At 41.4% G+C, this 18,911-nt stretch overlaps 1 protein-coding gene across 1 annotated transcript in view; it reads left to right on the forward strand.

Moving 5' to 3' along the window:
* The first annotated feature begins 1,635 nt into the window (after nucleotides 1–1,635).
* LOC145436118 (cyclin-G-associated kinase-like) overlaps nucleotides 1,636–18,911 on the forward strand; it is a 42,168-nt gene continuing 24,892 nt past the window's right edge. Inside the window, exons 1-7 of the mRNA XM_080313401.1 lie at nucleotides 1,636–1,843; nucleotides 7,912–7,970; nucleotides 10,497–10,671; nucleotides 11,799–11,935; nucleotides 14,320–14,433; nucleotides 16,288–16,389; nucleotides 18,459–18,594. Coding sequence (XP_080169527.1) covers nucleotides 1,723–1,843; nucleotides 7,912–7,970; nucleotides 10,497–10,671; nucleotides 11,799–11,935; nucleotides 14,320–14,433; nucleotides 16,288–16,389; nucleotides 18,459–18,594 — 844 coding nt within the window. The 5' untranslated portion in view covers nucleotides 1,636–1,722. The remainder of the gene's footprint in view (nucleotides 1,844–7,911; nucleotides 7,971–10,496; nucleotides 10,672–11,798; nucleotides 11,936–14,319; nucleotides 14,434–16,287; nucleotides 16,390–18,458; nucleotides 18,595–18,911) is intronic.

Consider the following 18,911-nt stretch of genomic DNA (forward strand, 5'->3'; position numbering starts at 1 on the left):
TGCTACGCCAGTGATTCAGAAACGTCGGCGAATAACCTCGTCAGGGGAGCAAAATGTGGCTGGTTCTAATCTTCATCATCATCATCATTGGTTTATTAGCAATTTTATCAGTTCAATACACCACAAAAAATGCGATACAATGAATAGACAGGAAGATGTCGAAGCGACTTGGATTTGTCAATGGAATCGGACACCCACCTTGGCCTAGGCGTAGTAAAGAGGAGGCATGCACACTGAATGAAAGTAAAGAATACAGTATAGAAAAAGAAAGCGACAAGAAATAGGGCGGCATGTCATTGGAAGCGAGATCGATATGTCAGTCGTGGTCCGGTAATCTTGGCCAGTCATACACTACTGGCGCCAGAGCGCTGGAAATCGTCTATACGAAATTACCATATGTTTCAAGATCCAAAAAAGAGGACACAGAAAGAGAGGACGTATTTGCTGATAAATAAGACATTTAAATTTGGAGTCCCACGAGTACATTTTGGTTTTACTGAAAAAGAGGACATATGCGGGGGAGATAGTGTAGTGGTTGCGATAAGCGCCCAGCACGCAGGAGAACCGGGTTCGATTCCCGTCGGAGGTTTATCTGGGCTCCTCTTCCCCCGCCGTTGCCGTTCTTACGGCGACAAAAAAGCCCAGTAAAAGACCCGACGAAAGAAACCACTCACAAGGAATGGAAAGAACTAGTAGAAAAGGACCCGGCTTCAAAGAAGATCAACATCGAAAAGAACTGTAACATCGGGCACTCTAGGCCGAGGTGGATGTTAGAGTAAAGGATCGCTACTGATGCGTGTCGTTCGACATCCTCCTATCTGTTCATGACATCGCATTGTGTCTTATCGCATTGTACATTGTGTGTGACTTGTTCGGATAAAAATAATAACCCAACAATGTAATGTAATGCTGTCACTAGATTGCCACTTATATAACTGTGCAATTTTATTTGGCAGCCCACTCCATATTTCGGGCAATTCCAAACTGTAAAACTGGATCTTTCTGATGTATCTTCTCATATCATCATATTATTCTTATCAGAGCTTGAGATTACTGGATCACGAGCTCATATACGTAAATCGACGTCGCCTTCCATAGTATGATATTTCTTTTGTCTTCATGTTTTCTTCTATTACTTTTGATTTAATGCTCATGCCTCCTCTTCACTTCGCCTATGACCAAAGTGGGTGTCGACTACTCCAATTCTTTACGGCAATTTTTATCTTCTCAAGATATGGCTATCTTGTGGTGTACTATTGATTGGATTAAAATAAACAGACCTGGCGCAGTAAATAACATTTCCTGGTTATTTTACAAGCAATCTCATATTTTCTCTCTCTCTCCCGTTCTGCACTACTGACTTCCACGGATAAAGCCAAATAATGATTTTATCGTTGAGCGACTCCGAGTTTCGCAATATTTCTGAGTTCGGACTGTGAGTTAGCTGTGCCTCTGCGATTCGCCCAAAGTTTCAGCGAATTTACCAAATTTCATTCGAAAGCGTTCGTCTTACTTGTTCGATATCGTAGATCTTACGTGATGGTTGAATAATATGATACTCGCCATCCATCCGCAGTTGACATCGTCAACTATATTGATGTTGAATCTTAACTTTGGTTTTTCAGGTTATAATAGCAGGAGCATAATTCGTAAGCTACCGTAACTCATTTCTGCGGATACTTTCAAACCATTTCCTGTGGTTGCTTGGACCAGCTGGGGGCGATGTCGTTCCTGAAGTCCGCCTTTGACTTTGTGAGCGGAACTGGCAGCGATGATGACTTCGTTGGATCTGCCGTTGAGCTTGGAAAGAGCACCCTGTACGTGAGAGGAGTAATCGCCGAAGGTCAGTTCAAAGTCCTTTTCATTCGGTGTAATTCAACCCCAAACCAGATAAGTCTTTGAGGGAAACACCGGCCTGTTTTCATTACCGCATATAGATGAAAAACTATACTTGAGTGCTCCGAAGTCCGAAAAAGTAGAAGTACTTCGTTACTGACCACCTCTGTGAGTGATACTTGTTGAGTGGGCGAATCTTGGTCTGCTTCATCATCGCACAAATCATCTTGTTGCCTTGCTATACTGCGGGTTGCCGGTGAACTCGGAACTTGGTGAATTCGGCCCTCAGGAAATTTTGTAATGAAGTGTATTAACAGCTATTAATATGAATTAATAAACTAATAATAGTATTATCAAGTAATTCGTCAATCTTGTAAGGAGGTCAGGGCATCCGCCATAGTGGAATTGGTGGTAACGTCACGCGCAACTTTCCGTTCAATTACTTAATTGTTTTATGAAAGAAACCCTTCTGTCACGCGCAACTTGTTGACGAAAACAACCACTGTGTCCAGTCTGGGGCATCCGTAGGTAGAACACGCAGTCACGGCGTGATTATATCACGGATTGCGTAGCCGGAAATAACGCAGCGCTTCTTCGTTTATCTATCACGACAAGCCAGTGTTCCCCATCAACAAATGTTTCGCATGATCACATCAAAACAAATTATTTTTTGCCTTTGGAGAGACGATTCCACTCTGTGGTTAGCGTGTCTCGATAACAGGGTTGAAGGATCCCAAGATTACGAGATTTACAGCGAGCCACGACACGTTTAAATTTCCTGTTTGGTACTGTTCATTTATATTAAATGCATTTCTAATGCGAAGGTGTTCTAGTGCCAATTCCTCCAAGGGCCGAGTTCACCAAGTGAAGAGCGTCGCGTTATTTCCCGCGGTTACGCAATCTGTGATCTAATCACGCCGTGACTGTGTGATCTACGCATGCCCTGACCCCCGTACAACATTGACAACCACTCAAAGTGCCAAGTTCACCGGCAAACATTCCAGTAACCAATCATGGTGACCGGTACCGCTACGAGATCTACCACGGCACGGCCGAATTCACCAAGTGCCGAGTTCACCAAGTACCGAGTTTGTGCGGCCAAATTCACCAAGTGCCGAGTTCACTGGTAATCATACCGCGACCTGAATCTAATCCCTTTAGGAGACGATACCCTTGTGTTATGATACCTGTCTATTTCACATGATTACCAGAGAACCCGTCCCTTGGAGAACCCGTCCCTACCAACTCGGCCCTCGGAGAACCCGGCCCTTGGAGAACCCGGCCCTCGGGAAATTTTGCATATCAAGCACGCGGGGTCTACTTGTTGTGGTATTCACGGTGTTTTTCGACTACTCTGGACCTCGGAGAATGCGGCCCGCGAACAATTTTGTATTAAAAATGCATTAAATGTGAAGCCGGCCCTCGGAAAATATTGTATTCACCGGCAACCCTAATATCCCACCTCCACCAACCCTAATATCCCACCCCCGGCAACCCTAATATCCTAACCCTAACCCTAATATCCTCCCCCAACCCTAATATCCCCCCCCAACCCTAATATCCCTCCCCCAACCCTAATATCCCAACCCTAATATCCCCCTCCCCCAACCCTAATATCCCACCTCCGGCAACCCTAATATCCCACCTCCACCAACCCTAATATCCCACCCCCGGCAACCCTAATATCCCACCCCCGGCAACCCTAATATCCCACCCCCGGCAACCCTAATATCCCACCCCGGCAACCCTAATATCCCACCCCGGCAACCCTAATATCCCACCCCCGGCAACCCTGATATCCCCCTCCCCCAACCCTAATATCCCACCTCCGGCAACCCTAATATCCCCACCTCCACCAACCCTAATATCCCACCCCCGGCAACCCTAATATCCCCCTCCCCCAACCCTAATATCCCACCTCCGGCAACCCTAATATCCCACCTCCACCAACCCTAATATCCCACCCCCGGCAACCCTAATATCCCACCCCGGCAACCCTAATATCCCACCCCCGGCAGCCCTAATATCCCACCCCCGGCAACCCTAATATCCCACGCATGCCCTGACCTCCTTACAAGACCGACAAATCAGTTGATAATAACATTATTACTTTATTAATTCATATTAATACTTGTGAATACACTTAATTTCTAAATTTCCCGAGGAATTCACCGAGGGCCGGGTTCTCCAAGGGCCGGGTTCTCCGAGGGCCGAGTTGGTAGGGACGGGTTCTCCAAGGGACGGGTTCTCCGGCAACCATTTCACATCCCAGACGTAGTCTTGACGTGATACTTTTTATGCAGAGAGATACCTGGATGATACCTGACTAATACTTGGGTGATACAGAGCTGTACTTAAGTGTTACCTGACTATTTCGCGCATCCCATACGTAGTCTAGACGTGATACTTATTGCAGAGTGATGCCTGTGCGATACTTAGTGTGATACAGCTGATACAGCTGTGATACAGCTGATACAGCTTTGATACAGCTGATACAGCTTTGATACAGCTGATACAGATTTATATCCACAGGGCCTAGCCTTATTGTTTGTAATCTGCATTGATAGTCTGGTATTTAATTTACTGGTCATCACCCCTCAAGTTTACTAAACCACGACCTGACATATCGATATTGTCATTTTGTATTATCTTTTATTTTTCATTCAGTTTGCATAATGCATGCCTTCTCTTTACGTTGCCTAGGCCCAGGTGGGTGTAAGATTTCAAAGACGAGGCCACTCCAAGTCATTTCGACACCCTCTTTTCATTGTATCGCGGTCTTGTGGTGTTTTGAATTGATGAAAATTATTGATAAACTGAACTGGTATAGGCTCACCAAACCTCAAACCTGCACGTCTATATAACACATTTTTCATGTAGCATGTAGCAGCCTATACAGCTGAGTGCTGTAGGGTCGTGTCATTATGAGATCTCCAATGATTATAAGGAACCTATGTCTGGTCCAACAAATTATTCAAATGTATGGTATTGTAAATATAATTTGACTGATAGGCCTACTTGCATGTTTTGGCAATCTACTGGAGCTCATAGCGAGTTTCTATATGTTGCTTATACAATATACACAGTGATTAGTTAATCTGATATAATGAAAAATGCTCCAGGTCTGGGTGACTTTGCTTTGGTACTACTGTTGATGACACCATCGACAACACGCTTTATCTATACCAGACATGGGGTGATTACTTCACGAATGTAATCGATTGCGATTACGATTACTAGTGAATCCCGCGATTACGATTACGATTACGATTACAGCAGAATCAGGAAGTAGTCGATTACGATTACGATTACATTTCAAAAGTAATCACGATTACTCACGATTACATTTGTTTTGCTTCCTAGAACTAATTTCAGAAGAGATATTGGAAGACAATATAAGGCTTGCAATGAAAAGGTCTAATGAGATAACAACTTTCTTTATAAATCATACGTCATTTGCTTGTTACGTCATAATGCACCCATTGCCCAACTCTATGCAGGACTATTCGTCGCACCCAACGATTTGTATTCTTGCCAGGTCTGTAACTGCCACACCCCAAACTCCCCAATAGGACCGGGAACGAGCTCTAAGGGGACTCAAGCGTATTTTCAAGAGAGTTAATTACCTTGAAAATTTTCTTCGAGCTTCGGGATTTAATGTCTATATATAGCTTGATTTTAAAATGCATACCGCTCCCCCTCAAGAAAAAAAAACATGCATAATTTATAGGAATACGCATTTCGGTGGCGGTCATTAACCCACCACGACACACCAAAAGACGTATGCTATTACGGCCAACATGCAGCTCCACAAAGTGTGCTACCAAAGAATGACCTTGGCCAAAACTTTGGGTATGTGTCCATTGTCAGTAGCCGCGATCTGTGGGCGTGACGAATAGTCCGGTCCTTCCAATCTGAGCCCCAACAATACAAATGCCAACCAGGGCACTCACAGAGGAATGAAGACATGACAACTTGTGTGTGCGTCTCACGAAAGTTTTTCTTTTAGTGTGCTAGGTTTGGGCGACTACAGTAACTTTTGATTATATAAAATCGGGAGGTCACGAATTAACAACATACAATAAAGTATTTATAACAACATACCAGATGCTATAATTATGAATTACGTGCCCCCAGCTCTACCGGTAAATCTGAATGAATAGCAGTATAATGCAATTACCAATACTATTGCCAAAATTCAGTCATCAACTTGAAAACTGACCACCCTATGGGCCTGACTCGAGTCATTTTTTCAAATGCGTAAATTGACTCGACTCGAGTCAATTTTTGTAATGACTTGACTTGTACTCGAGTCATGCAAGTCATATGACTCGAGACTAGAACGGCCAAGACACACATTCCATGTAACTTCGAAGAATAGTAAAGTTATCTCATTATTTGCATTTCATCTATCAGTCCTGATACTTGGAAATGGGCCGTAAACTGTGAAAACTGTTGAGAATTACTATATTTTGAATACGAGCCATTCTATATCACTCGAGCAGAGTTGAAAAAAGTGGGGGTGAACCGGAAAGATCTGAAAACTGATCTGAGAACGTAACGACTTGGACTCGTACTCGAGTCAAACACTATGACTCGGACTCAACCCTATACTAGCGGACTTGGACTCGGACTTGACTCGGGGGTGCATTGAAAATAACTCGACTTGACTCCAGTCAACACTATAAAAATGAGATTGACTTGTGACTCGTAACATTGTGACTTTGGTTACAACCCTACCAATACCAATGTTTGGAGTGGGGGACGAATTGCTGTTTTGGTAATGATTGTACCTAAAACCCACGCTAACATGGTGTGCAAGCGGGACAGGTATAAATGTCGAGTGAAGAATTGTGAAATAACTATTGGCGCCCGTTCCAAGTAGAGTCATATGAGAATGAGATAAAGTGAAGTTAAATTTCTACCTTACTTTTAATACAGATACTGAAAGCTGCCATTACGAGAAACGGCAAAGAACGGGTCGGTTATGAAATATATCACCTGCTGTTGATTTTAACCATCGTAATGTTTTACTTGACGAGTACAAAATTTCAAATCTTTGTCCGGTATACGTACAATACATACGTATACTACATAGATATGCCTACTGCTCGCCAAGCAGGAACGGTCAGACTGTGTTTAACTATGAACATAACCAAACACCAATACATAAATTACTATTTGAAACTATCGGCAGAGTGGTGATTATTATCTTACTGCGAGGTAGTGGCGTCTGGAGTGTCTTGATAACCTGATATACAGCATGGTTCACACTGTTCTAACAATCACACAACAATGTACACCGAATATATATTTACTATACGTGTGGATACTTCTTACGCAAGGAATAGCAAAGCTAATACTTCTGACGTAATAATGAGCAGTGGCGTTTGATAATCAACCGTTTGCGCTATCGATAACCTGATATAATATCTCTTCCTTGTTCACGAATATTCGGTTATGTCATATTCATTGTACAAATAAAAAGTAATCGTTCTTTCACAAAGAAATCGATTAGATATGTGAAGTAGTCGATTACGATTACGATTACTTTGGATTTTTTTCGAATGTAATCGATTGCGATTACGATTACTTGAAAATGCTGTAATCGTCGTAATCGATTACGATTACTAATCGCGATTACCCCATGTCTGATCTATACCTTGATCATTTTATCATAGCTTAACTTCAACTGCATGTATAGTTGTATATATACTATAATACAATGTAACGTATAATATACCATAATATACTATTGTATAATATAATGTATTCTAATTGATTGTGTATGTGCATAATTGATCATGCATACTACCAGTATTGATTTGCATGGTTGATGAATAAAAGATTCTCTTTCTGGTACTTGGATATACAGGCTACCTTATGGACTTGAGAAATAAAATTGGTTATTCCCTATCTCATATTGTACATGCAGAATGCATTCTATATATAAATATATTATATATCCCGGACGCTGTATCTCATTTTTGTTTTATCAAGGCATTTCTCCTTCTCTTGTGTATGACACCATTATTGACATTAGTCTTGCATATCTCACACTCTACTTTGATTCAGGTGGATTCGCCATTGTATACGAGGCTGAGGATGATGGAGGCAAGCAGTTTGCATTGAAGGTAACAACAGCAATTTCGGTATTTTAAATAATACTTCATAATTTTTCATATGTCCAGTTAATGACATAATCATGCAGTGGAAGGATCGGCCTGATAACTATGCTGCTCTCGCTAATTATGAGTTTGTATGTAGGCAGATCGTGTGTGGTAATTAGAGAGAGGCAATCTATTTTGTTGATAGCACAAAATATATAAGTATATGGAATAGTAGGCTACATCGGCAAAACCATACACGGCTAATTATTATCTAGGCTTCATGGCCATGATTCATGATGTGGACCGTGTATAAAATGAATGTGATATTGTGGCGGGAAAAAAATCTAAGCATAAAGTAAACCTCGCGTACTGAGTTGGTAAAGAAGAGTTTGGCATATCTTCTGGCTACCGTAATTTTCCAAGTATAGTACGTCCCCATGTATAATACGCACCCTTAAAATGGAATGCAAATTCTGGGAGAAAGCCTGTACCCATGTAGGATTGTAGGCCTATAGTACGCACCCTGCATTCGCAGTACATGAATAGCTGTGTTTTAGTACACGATGGTGTTCTGTTTTGCGATGTCACTGTCGAACAATCATGACATAACCATCGCTAATCATGCAATTAACGGCATTGTCTCTAAACAATAGTAGAGAGCAGCCAAAGCCTGCGAGGCTGGCGACGCGATAGTTCAGGCCAGCGACACGACGTCTTGCGCACGAGGCCTATTACAGATGCGATTGCTAATCATTTTACAAGTAACGGTATTGCCTCTAGACAATAGTAGATAGCAGCCAAAGCCTGCGAGGCCGGCGACGCGGCATCTCGCGCACGAGGTCAGATGCGATTGCTCAGGCCAACTGTTATGTCGTGCACACCACGCCTGTTGGAGGTGCGACTGATTATGCAAGCGATTATATTTTGCGCACATGGCCTGTCGATGAATTAGCCTGTAGATGAATAACCTAATTTCGCTCGCGTGCAAACGGCAAACCAACTCAGCAGGAGATTGCGTGCTGTGCAGACGACTCTCGTTAATTGGTAACTCGTTTTTTGCTAATTGGTAGCGCGTTACACTGATAATACGAATTACTGGGCACGATGGCTGAAAGTGATGCGCGATAGGAAACAAACATGAAGAAAGGTGTGATTTCAAGTTTTTTATCGAGGGAGATTTTTTCAAGCGTGTTGTTCCCATGTATAATACGCACCCCCATATTTTAGGGCAAAAAATCGTGAGAATTTTGCGGATTATACATGGGAAATTACGGTATATCTGTCTCCTTAGTCTTCAGTAAGGCAATCTTTTAACTCTCGAGACAGACACAGCAAAGCCTGATTCAAATTTATTGCCTTACTCACATTGGATCGCAGTTGCGGCACGATCCAATATAGATTATACAAATGAATGCTATGTTTGCGACGACAAAAAACTTTCGTGTCGCTGGATCTGCTTTTACACTACGGTAGCCTACTTGCAAAAAAGTGTCCGTTAAAAAGTGGTGGTTTATAAAATAAAATGCAGCTGATCATAATTATTAGCCTACTAACTTGGAATTGCGTCATGAGGTAGGAGAGAGGAGGCCAAGATTTGACACGGGGCAAGATGAGACATGCAATTTTTTCGTAGAAAGATTTTCTGATGGACAAATTCATTCAACTATGTTGTTCCCGTAATGTCATTCTATAGTCCTACCATATTAACAAGGCAAACAGATTAGAGGTTGGGCAGAAAAATGCCAAAAACTGTATTTTCATAGTCTGTGTCAGTTATGTGAATTCGCGTTTGTAAGGGCATACCCAATACCCATCATAGTACTTCATATTATAAAACAACTTTACTGGAGCTGGTAGAGTGCAATATTAGCAGTGTAATCATGCGCTTACCGCTGAATAGTTGTAGACAGAAATTTTTTTATTGACGTTTATACACTAATTGAGGTGAGGGGGTAAGATGAGACAGTGCCATGGGGGTAAGTTGAGACATGGGTCTCGGAGGGCTTTTCCATGGAAAGCCTCGTCATATTCGAAATTAACTGTTCAAGGCACACATGATAGATTATACATCTAGTAGTGGACCAGATGTGACATTACAAGACAAAGTAATACCGAAACTCTTATTGTTGCTGGATCCCATGGATAATTGGTTTTCGATTTCGATGTCATTTAAATTGATATATGATGTGCAATTCTTTTTAAAAGTGAATTATTTCATCATTATTATGTTTTGTTGTTGATGTTGCTAGTTGATTCATCATTTGGGATGAATTGGTGGCGTAATGAGCAAGAATTGCTTGGTGTCTCATCTTGAACACAGTGTGTCTCATCTTACCCTCACCTCAAGACACAGTCATAAATAGTATAGATCAGAGGCTTTCCATTGGTACCAAATTTAATCCTCAGAAGGCAATACTCTTCGAGTGGCGTTGAAATATCAGAAAAGTGTCTCATCTTGGCCTCCTCTCCCCTAATCTAGCCATTTGTCTAACCCTGACGTCGAAAATAGCGATTGAGACAAAATATCACTTGTTTTTTTTCACCATTCAGAGGCTCCTTGCTCAAGAGACGGCAAAAAGCAAGTTGATTCGTCAGGAAATTCAATTTCTCAAAAAATTATCCGGCCATCCAAATATTATTCAATACGTTTCGGCTGCCGCTAGCATGCGAAAAGACTCTGGTCTTCACCATGACGAGTTCCTTGTTTGTACGGAGCTGTGTTCCGGTAAGATTACGATATTAGGGCTGTGTGATTGGGACAGTGTGTGTGGTGTGGTATCTGTTGATTGACCCATATGCTAGCCTTCCGATATATCTGACTCCACAAAATGTATGTGAATGTGGGGCACTCCCCAGTTGATATCATCCGATATGTTAGATGAAGTCCTTTGCTAAGAATAGTGAGTATTTAGTTAAAGTACAAAAGCTGATCTAAAGAATCAATTTCAGTCATTAATGGGCGTAGACTTGAATTTGGATGTGATACTAAGTCAGTGCTTCTCAAAGTTGCTAGGTCGGTGCCACTGGGGGCGCTGTGAGCCATGAATGGGGTTCATTAAGCACTACCGGTATACAATTATGTTTGAAACATCCATAAATTAGTGGCTGTATTTTATACCGTGAATGTGTCTGTCTTGAAATTTCAGTGTTTTGTATTTGTATTTATTGAACTATTTTTGGCGCTTATCGCCAATAAGGTCATTTGCGCTCGATCACGAATATTGTCTTTTGCTTGGTCTTTGCTTGAGGTACGATTTTTTCGAACTTCGTTCAGTCACACTCTCATTCGCGTCTTTCACTCTCTGTCGCACGCGTCCTCGTCATAGTCAGTTGCAGCCGATTTTCGTAAGCTCGACTTTACTTGCTTCATCTGGGCTTTTTCGTACGACACTGCATATGCAGTGAGGTCAGTGATGAGGAGCCCAGATAAACCTCCGACACATAGAAGTAGGCCCGAACCGGGATTCCAACCACTACCCTTGGTGTCGTGACACACTGGTGCATAACCAACTGTGCCACTCGCCTCCCCGCTTTCAGTGTTATAACAGTCATAACTTGTAGGCCCATCATGCTGCACATGAATTGAATGAGCATACAGAATTTCTTATGAGCACCGACGTAGTATGTGTTTACAGTATAATAATCAAAACAAATTTACGTTTGGATCACTGGGGTGTTATGTTTCGTTGCATGTGGGGCGTTCTGTAAATAGATTAGGGATTTGAAGCATTTAGTCCTAATCTCTGGTGCTTTTATGCCAATGTAAAATGCATCAGGTGTAGCATACTTCGTCAAATTGTGTCTGTTCCTATTAAACTTGCTTTTTGAAACGATTTGATTTACTATATGCAGGTGGCCTCGTTGACGCCATGAAAAATGAACCCGACGGCTTCTCCATCGAGCAAGTGCTGAAATCGTTTTACCAAACTTGCCAAGCCGTGCAGCACATGCACAAGCAACAGCCCCCTATCATCCACAGAGATTTGAAGGTAGGTTCTCTCGTTTTTTGTCCAAGCCCCTCACACTTCAAATGTGTGCCTTATTCCTGCCACAAAGAAAATAATGTCAGTTCCACTTCGCAATAATTTTGTACATCCTTATCAAGACTATTTATGGCTATGCTGCAGTTTATATGAATAATCGCAACAGTGTGCTGAATGTTTTAGATTTTTTACAATCAATTACATTTGAAGAATGCATCGAAGCTATATTTCTCGATGAGAGAAAAAAAACTGTTTGGAATCAAGATTGTAGAAATCGAATCATTACAATTGATACTAGAACAGTCCTGGTACAGGTATCAATTGTAATGCCCAAAGGCGGTAATTGTAATGCCTACCTTGACATGACACCATATTTCATGGGACCAACTTGCCTTGCGTTTCATGGCAATATAACATGATAAATTTTTATTCGTCCAAGTTATAAGTAGGGCTGGGCAAAATCGAGTACCTGAGTGATTCGATTCTGAGATTCGAGTATCACTCATTATGACGTCACACCAGATTATACTATGTCGAAGTTCAAATATGCGCCTTTTATGCCACCACGAAGAATATAATGCCTGTTTTCTGTCACATTAAAGATACTTTGGTATTTTTTCGGCCATAACGATTTCAGTGCACTTCTGACAATTTTGTGGGATGATCATGACGTCAGAAATGTGTTATTCCCAGTAACGATCGTAGCTTTGTGCTATGTCTCGTACTCTGCGACACGGCCAATCAATATTTCAAGGCTTCCTTCCTTAGTAGAGGATAGTATCAAAAGTATAATTCTCGTTAGTAAATTAACTTTCAGTTGCTAGGAGCGAATAATTTCAGTACTCGAAAAAATGGTATTTTAATGCTCGACTCGAATCATTAAAATTAATGCTCGATTCTGATTCGAGTACTCGAATCATTGTGCCCAGCCCTAGTTATAAGTAGGGCGGTTTTTTTTGACATGTCAAAATTTGTCAAGCGTTAGGTCAAAATTTGTCAAAATTTTTCACAAGGTCAAAATTTTTTTGATGTCTGCATTTAATTTGTATCGTAGATTTTGCACTGTCGGTGAACTTATCGTTTGATATTTTACAGCTTGTAGCCTATTTTATAGGCCTACCGTTGTACACGACTGCTCATTGTGAATCGTAAACGGTCAAATAAAGCAAATAGGTGTTATGGTCAACGTACCGCATTACCGCAATATCTTAACTGAAGAAAGACTTGGTGGGCATTGCATTCATTCTTATATTAAAAAGCCCATGATAAAAAATTGTGATGTTTACAACATTGTCAGAATGAAGCAACACAGTGTTTCAGAGTGCTGTCAGCCGACTGCTGTTGTTTAACGTCGTTTGCAAGCTTCTTAGTAAGGACATTCACTTTCTACCCAAGAATGTAGGAAAGTATCTCTCGTTGCACGACAAAATTTTTTATTATTTCTACCATAATACATATTGTAACCACAGGAATTTTTCATAGGGCCCGATTTCGCTAAAACATTGTTTTTTTCAGGTAAAAAGTTGCCTGTTTCTGAGCCAAAATACTTTTTTTCACGCCAAACTACTTCGTTAGGACAGCCAGTTCCAACCAGAAATGAAGATAACTGGTACAATTTTAGCATTACGTGGGGAAACACCTAATTTGCATACGTTAGGTCAAAATTTGGTCAAAATTCAGTTTGTTTCGGTCAAAAAAAGTCAAAATTTTCCTCTTTTTAGATAAAAAAAAACCCGCCCTAGTTATAAGCTTGCTACCTCAAGTTGTCACCTCAAAACTTTACGTAGGCTACTGTACAGCTTCCTTCTTGTTGTGTGAGTGTTAGTCTGTTGTCTGTTTTTAGTAAGTTTTTGGAGGTGACGTATCCTGGAGACATTTCCTGGTATACAGTACGTAAATGTGGCGACCACTTCTATAACCGGCTATAAAATGCCTTGCGTCTATATGATATATCAGGTGGTCTGTACCAAAGTGGATCTTCATATTTATGGAGCCAATTTTTGTGATCTTAAAATCATTAGACTGTTTCAATTTTGTTTAGATTGAGTAAACCTTCAGCTTCTATTGAGAATTTATGGCATTTATTGTGAGTCATCACCCCAAGTGTTTTGGCCTATGGGAATGCCAAAGACTTGAATTCGCTAGGATAAATAGCCTACGTTTGTAATTTACCTCCTAATAAGTCTGATAGTCGAGAGTGTATAATATAATGTCTATGTCTTGTATTTTCAGCTATAGAAATACCAGATAACTCGCTTAGACTCTAGTATGCTTCAATATGAACGCTCCATTCTCAAGTCTGTGTGAAACAATTCATCCCCAGAGTAGGCTACACTAAAACAAGTCAGGCCATTGGCGGATTAAGCATATTGGACCTTTATTTTCTGCAGGTCGAGAATCTCCTGGTGTCCATGAATGGAATTATCAAGCTCTGCGATTTCGGCAGTGCCACAACGCAGGCGCATTATCCCGACCGCTCTTGGACTGCTTTGCAGCGATCAACGGTATTATGAGATGGATACAATAGGTCTATCACGCTTTTATATGAATTGTGGTTGTAATAGTCTTTGATCTTCGTACGAAACTTGAAATCAGCCATGATTCAGTGTTGACCCCGAAATGAAGCGACAGACTAATGAATAATTACACGTGAAAGAACTCATCACACTATGGGCCTATGGATTTTCGAATGATTCTCATCAGGAAGAACCCCTGTAAACCTTACTATTGTGAATTACTCCTCAGTAGAGTCATATGAAAATCTTTGAAGAATGTAAAGAAAGATATTTCTAATAATTATTCTAATAAAAGTAATTTCCAAGATTTGTCACGTGAATCATTCACTGGAGCTTATGTAAATTGTGTCGGCGGAATAGCTTGCTTTGACAAATTCGATAATGTTAACTGAAACCCGTGACTTTGTTGATGCAGGTTATCCTAGCTCAGGGGTTGGCAAACTACGGCCCGCAACACCGTTTTGTGCGGCCCGCGAAAGCTTCAAGAAACGTAAAAGTATTGATGAAATGTGTACTACAAATCAAATTACTACTTGATAAAACTTTTTTCTTAATATATTTCAACATTATAATGATAAGTTATATTCTTACAGTGGTATTTTTTTATTTCATTGATAGCGCGAACTCGATAGCCCAACCTGGAGGCCCATGTATTTTGAGAGGTTTCAATTGCTAAACATCACAGAAACTGAAACATAAATAATTCGGACCACGAGTGTGATTTTAGATTGGCAACACAGGCCAGTGTATTACTTTTAGTGCTGTACTTGGACAAATCTATGACCAGATCGCTGCTCACATACTCAAATTTACATCCAGTTCTAAGAATCGAGGCAACAGACTTTGATCCCTAACTTTGTCAATGAGGAAGACCCGCTTATAAATTCTCGTCAATGTTTTTGACGCGTGTCCGACTGTCCGTTATCATCAAATCAATGTTTGGTTTGTTTTAAACATACAAATATTATAATATTTCCATGTCGTCGGTCACTATATTTATTCAAATAACATTATTGAATTTTGGCTTAGTATCGCAATCTTCTATAGTGCGGCCTGCGAATGGCTTCAAATGTTGAATGTGGCCCGCGAGCTAGAAAGATTGCCTGCCCCTGTCCTAGCTCGTGCAAAATCTGTTGCAGCCAAAATATGCTGTTCAAGTTAGCTACTCGCACCCCACACAGATTCAAAATCCTGTACTAGTGCTCCAAATGGCAAGTGTCTTGATAGTGAGTGTCAACATAAGGCAAATAAAACAACCAAAGCCAACGCTAAGCATAATCATAACCCTGCCCTTAAGTCCGTCCAAAACTTGATATAATCCCTACTGGAACACCAATAACATGATCCCTTACAGCAGCTAACCTTTTTCTCTATATTAATAACTTGCCATTTCAAACAACCTATTTTGAACCCAGTATTTTTATGCTCGATTTTTTTGCCCGGTTGACTTTTCGCATTGCGTAACTTATATTTAACGTCACCCAGGCATACCTTGCCAGTGAGCAATGAGCATATAAGCCCTGTGTATTTGAACATGATACTACTGAGTGACTTAATTGAGTGGTGAGCCTATTCAATTCACAATATTACCCTATGGGAACATTCACTTATTCCAAGTAAACAAGTCCATATTCACGCTCAGTAGTAAGCAGGTTGCAGGTAGGCTACAAACTTTAGGCTTTGATTGAGCGGATTGATCAAAATCAATGCAGAATATTGCCAGCAGAAATGCTCCTGTATTTGATAAAATATCAACAGGCCTAGCCTTGATGCGTTTGGAGCTGATACATGACATGAACTTGGGCCATTTGCTTTTTTCCTACGCATTTTACCCTTGTTCAGGTGGAAGACGAAATTCAGCAGAATACGACGCCGATGTATCGCACGCCGGAAATGATCGACATGTACAGCAACTACCCCATTAACGAGATGCAGGACATTTGGGTGAGTTTCGGCTAAGCCAGTGGTTCCCAACGTGGGCGATATCGCCCCCCAGGGGGCGATTTGGCGGTCTAGGGGGGCGAAAATAACGAAGGGGGCGATAGGGGGGCGAAAATGGAAGAAGGGGGCGATGGGGGGCGAAAACAACGAAGGGGGCGATGGCGCGTTAAAACGGCTATATTGGAGTCGGGACCGTAACTACCGCACCCCAAACCCCCCAATTGGGAGTGGGGGCCCGAAATCGAAGGAAGCCCAAATTTATTTCGTGAATTAACATGAATGATAGAGTAATTTTTTATAAAATCATGCGACTTTTTCAAAATTTTCGCGCTGCGCGCGATTTAATATCTTCATGTATCTTGATGTTGGGGTCCCCTTCATCCAACAAAAATACGCATGCTTTATGGAAATGGGAGACTTCAGCGTCGGCCATTACTGCGCCACGTCGCACCTAGACATATGAAGTTGGAGGCCATGTAACATGCGACTCCGAGAAGTGTGCCAGAACGATCAGCAGCGAGAAGACCTTGTCCAAAAGGAATGCCCTTGTGCTGACCGAAAACTTCGATATATATACATATTGGTTTAGTTGTCTATAGGCGCCTCAATGGCTGGCGTCGAATGTTCCTGTCCTGGCGACCTTAACCCTACAGGACAAATTCCATCCCGCAAGGAAAATATTATTTGACAGTAAAGAAATACCAATATGAAATCATGTGCGTCTTTTAGTTTGGTACGTTTTGACGATTTCCATATCTTCTGATATTGCAGATATAGGAGGTCACGAAATAGTATCATGTAAAGAAGTCAATATAACAACGATTCCGCCGAAGATGTTTAATTATTATTTAGGGGTCCTACCTTTTCCAACATACCACATCGTCCATATTGACCGATTCAAACATGAATTATATAAATTTGTCGCGCTTCGCTCGTTCAGGCGAAATGCGGTGACTCACCAAACAGTACATGAAATAGGGAATAGCTGGTATGTAGCGACAAAAAGCCCACAGGCTGAGGGGGTCTGGGGTTTGGTTTATCACCGTATGGGGCCAAAGACCAACGTTTTTTTTGGGGGGGGGCTGACGAATACTGTTTTTCGGTTCCCAATATCTGGGGGGCGATGATCGGTGTGGAGCTTCAAAAGGGGGCGATGAGTCGAAAAAGGTTGGGAACCACTGGGCTAAGCCATATCGCAGCAGAGTTCGTTGACGTCCGTACTCGAGTAGCTAACTAGGCGCGTAGCCGGCGGAAAAATGGACAGGGTTTGAAAAAATGGAAGGGGCATGGATTTTTTTCAAATCTACCAATGTAGGAATAATTCATCAGATTTAAGTACATGTGTCATTGCCAGTTATACCAGCTTCTCGCATTGATGATAGTTTTACCTGCTAGTCTGTCAATTTGGGGACCTTGATCTCTCATGAACAATTAAATGCACATTGTGTACAACACAACCTCGGTGTCGTGTAAGTCTTTTGTGGAATCTTTTCTGTAATGGCGCAGATTTCAGGAGATTCAGGCCTTTCAGATCTTTGATGACATTGACATGACATGGTTTTTATTTATTACTATTCGCAAAAATCACTCGCGTCGCGGCGATTGATTGGTATTCAATTTTGCGATGTCTCACCTGAACCAATATGACCTAATCGCTAATCGTCATACACATTGTCTCTTAACCAAGTATAAATAGGAGCCAAAGCTTGCCAGGCCTGTTGTTGATGCGCTAGTTCAGGCCGGTAATGATGTTGTGCGCAGCGGTCCTGTTGCAGACGGGATAAATCAGGCCATCGACGATAGCGCAAACACAGCAATCGGTGATCTAATTTCGCTTGCACGGTCGAATCTCAATTATTGGCTATTGGGCAGCACGCAACCCTGATAATACGAATTACTGAAATGCAACTGAATATTGATCGAGATCTAAATAGTAGCCTGCTTTGTGTTTCAGTATCTGGGTAGTATCTATGGATTGTAACGGGCTAACGTTAATTTATTTCGTGAAAATTGTGTGCCTTTCGGATTTAAGTGACGAAGCAAAGCATAATTTGAATTCTTTTTAACGGCAGGCCTTGGGATGTGTCCTGTTCTTACTGTGCTTCAAAAAGCACCCTTTCGAAGATTCTCAGAAGCTGCGCATTCTCAACGGAAACTACTCGATACCGACGAATGACAAGGCTTACGTCCCGTTCCACGGATTGATTAGTGAGTTTTTCAACCATGCGCTCCATGAGTCGCGTTTATTGTAGTTTCTGCGGTTTTTGTATTTGTGGTTATGCATGCAAAGTAACTTATGGACTTTGTTTTATTCTGTCCGCCAAACGCAGAGATTTACTTCGCTACACTGGATCCAAGGGTCTTGAATGTTTCACGCCCGTATTTCGATAAGCCCATAGCCGTACCGGCAATATTGTTATTGAAAATTCCGTGCGAGGACAATGTTAATTATTAACTCTGTAGTGATGTACATGTTTGTAATATGCAATATGCTGTGGTGTGGTAATGGTGTTATGAACATGAAA

The sequence above is a fragment of the Botryllus schlosseri genome, chromosome 3 (assembly GCF_051294905.1).
Source record: "Botryllus schlosseri isolate E-star chromosome 3, Bs_hap1, whole genome shotgun sequence".
NCBI classification, from domain to species: Eukaryota; Metazoa; Chordata; class Ascidiacea; order Stolidobranchia; family Styelidae; genus Botryllus; species Botryllus schlosseri.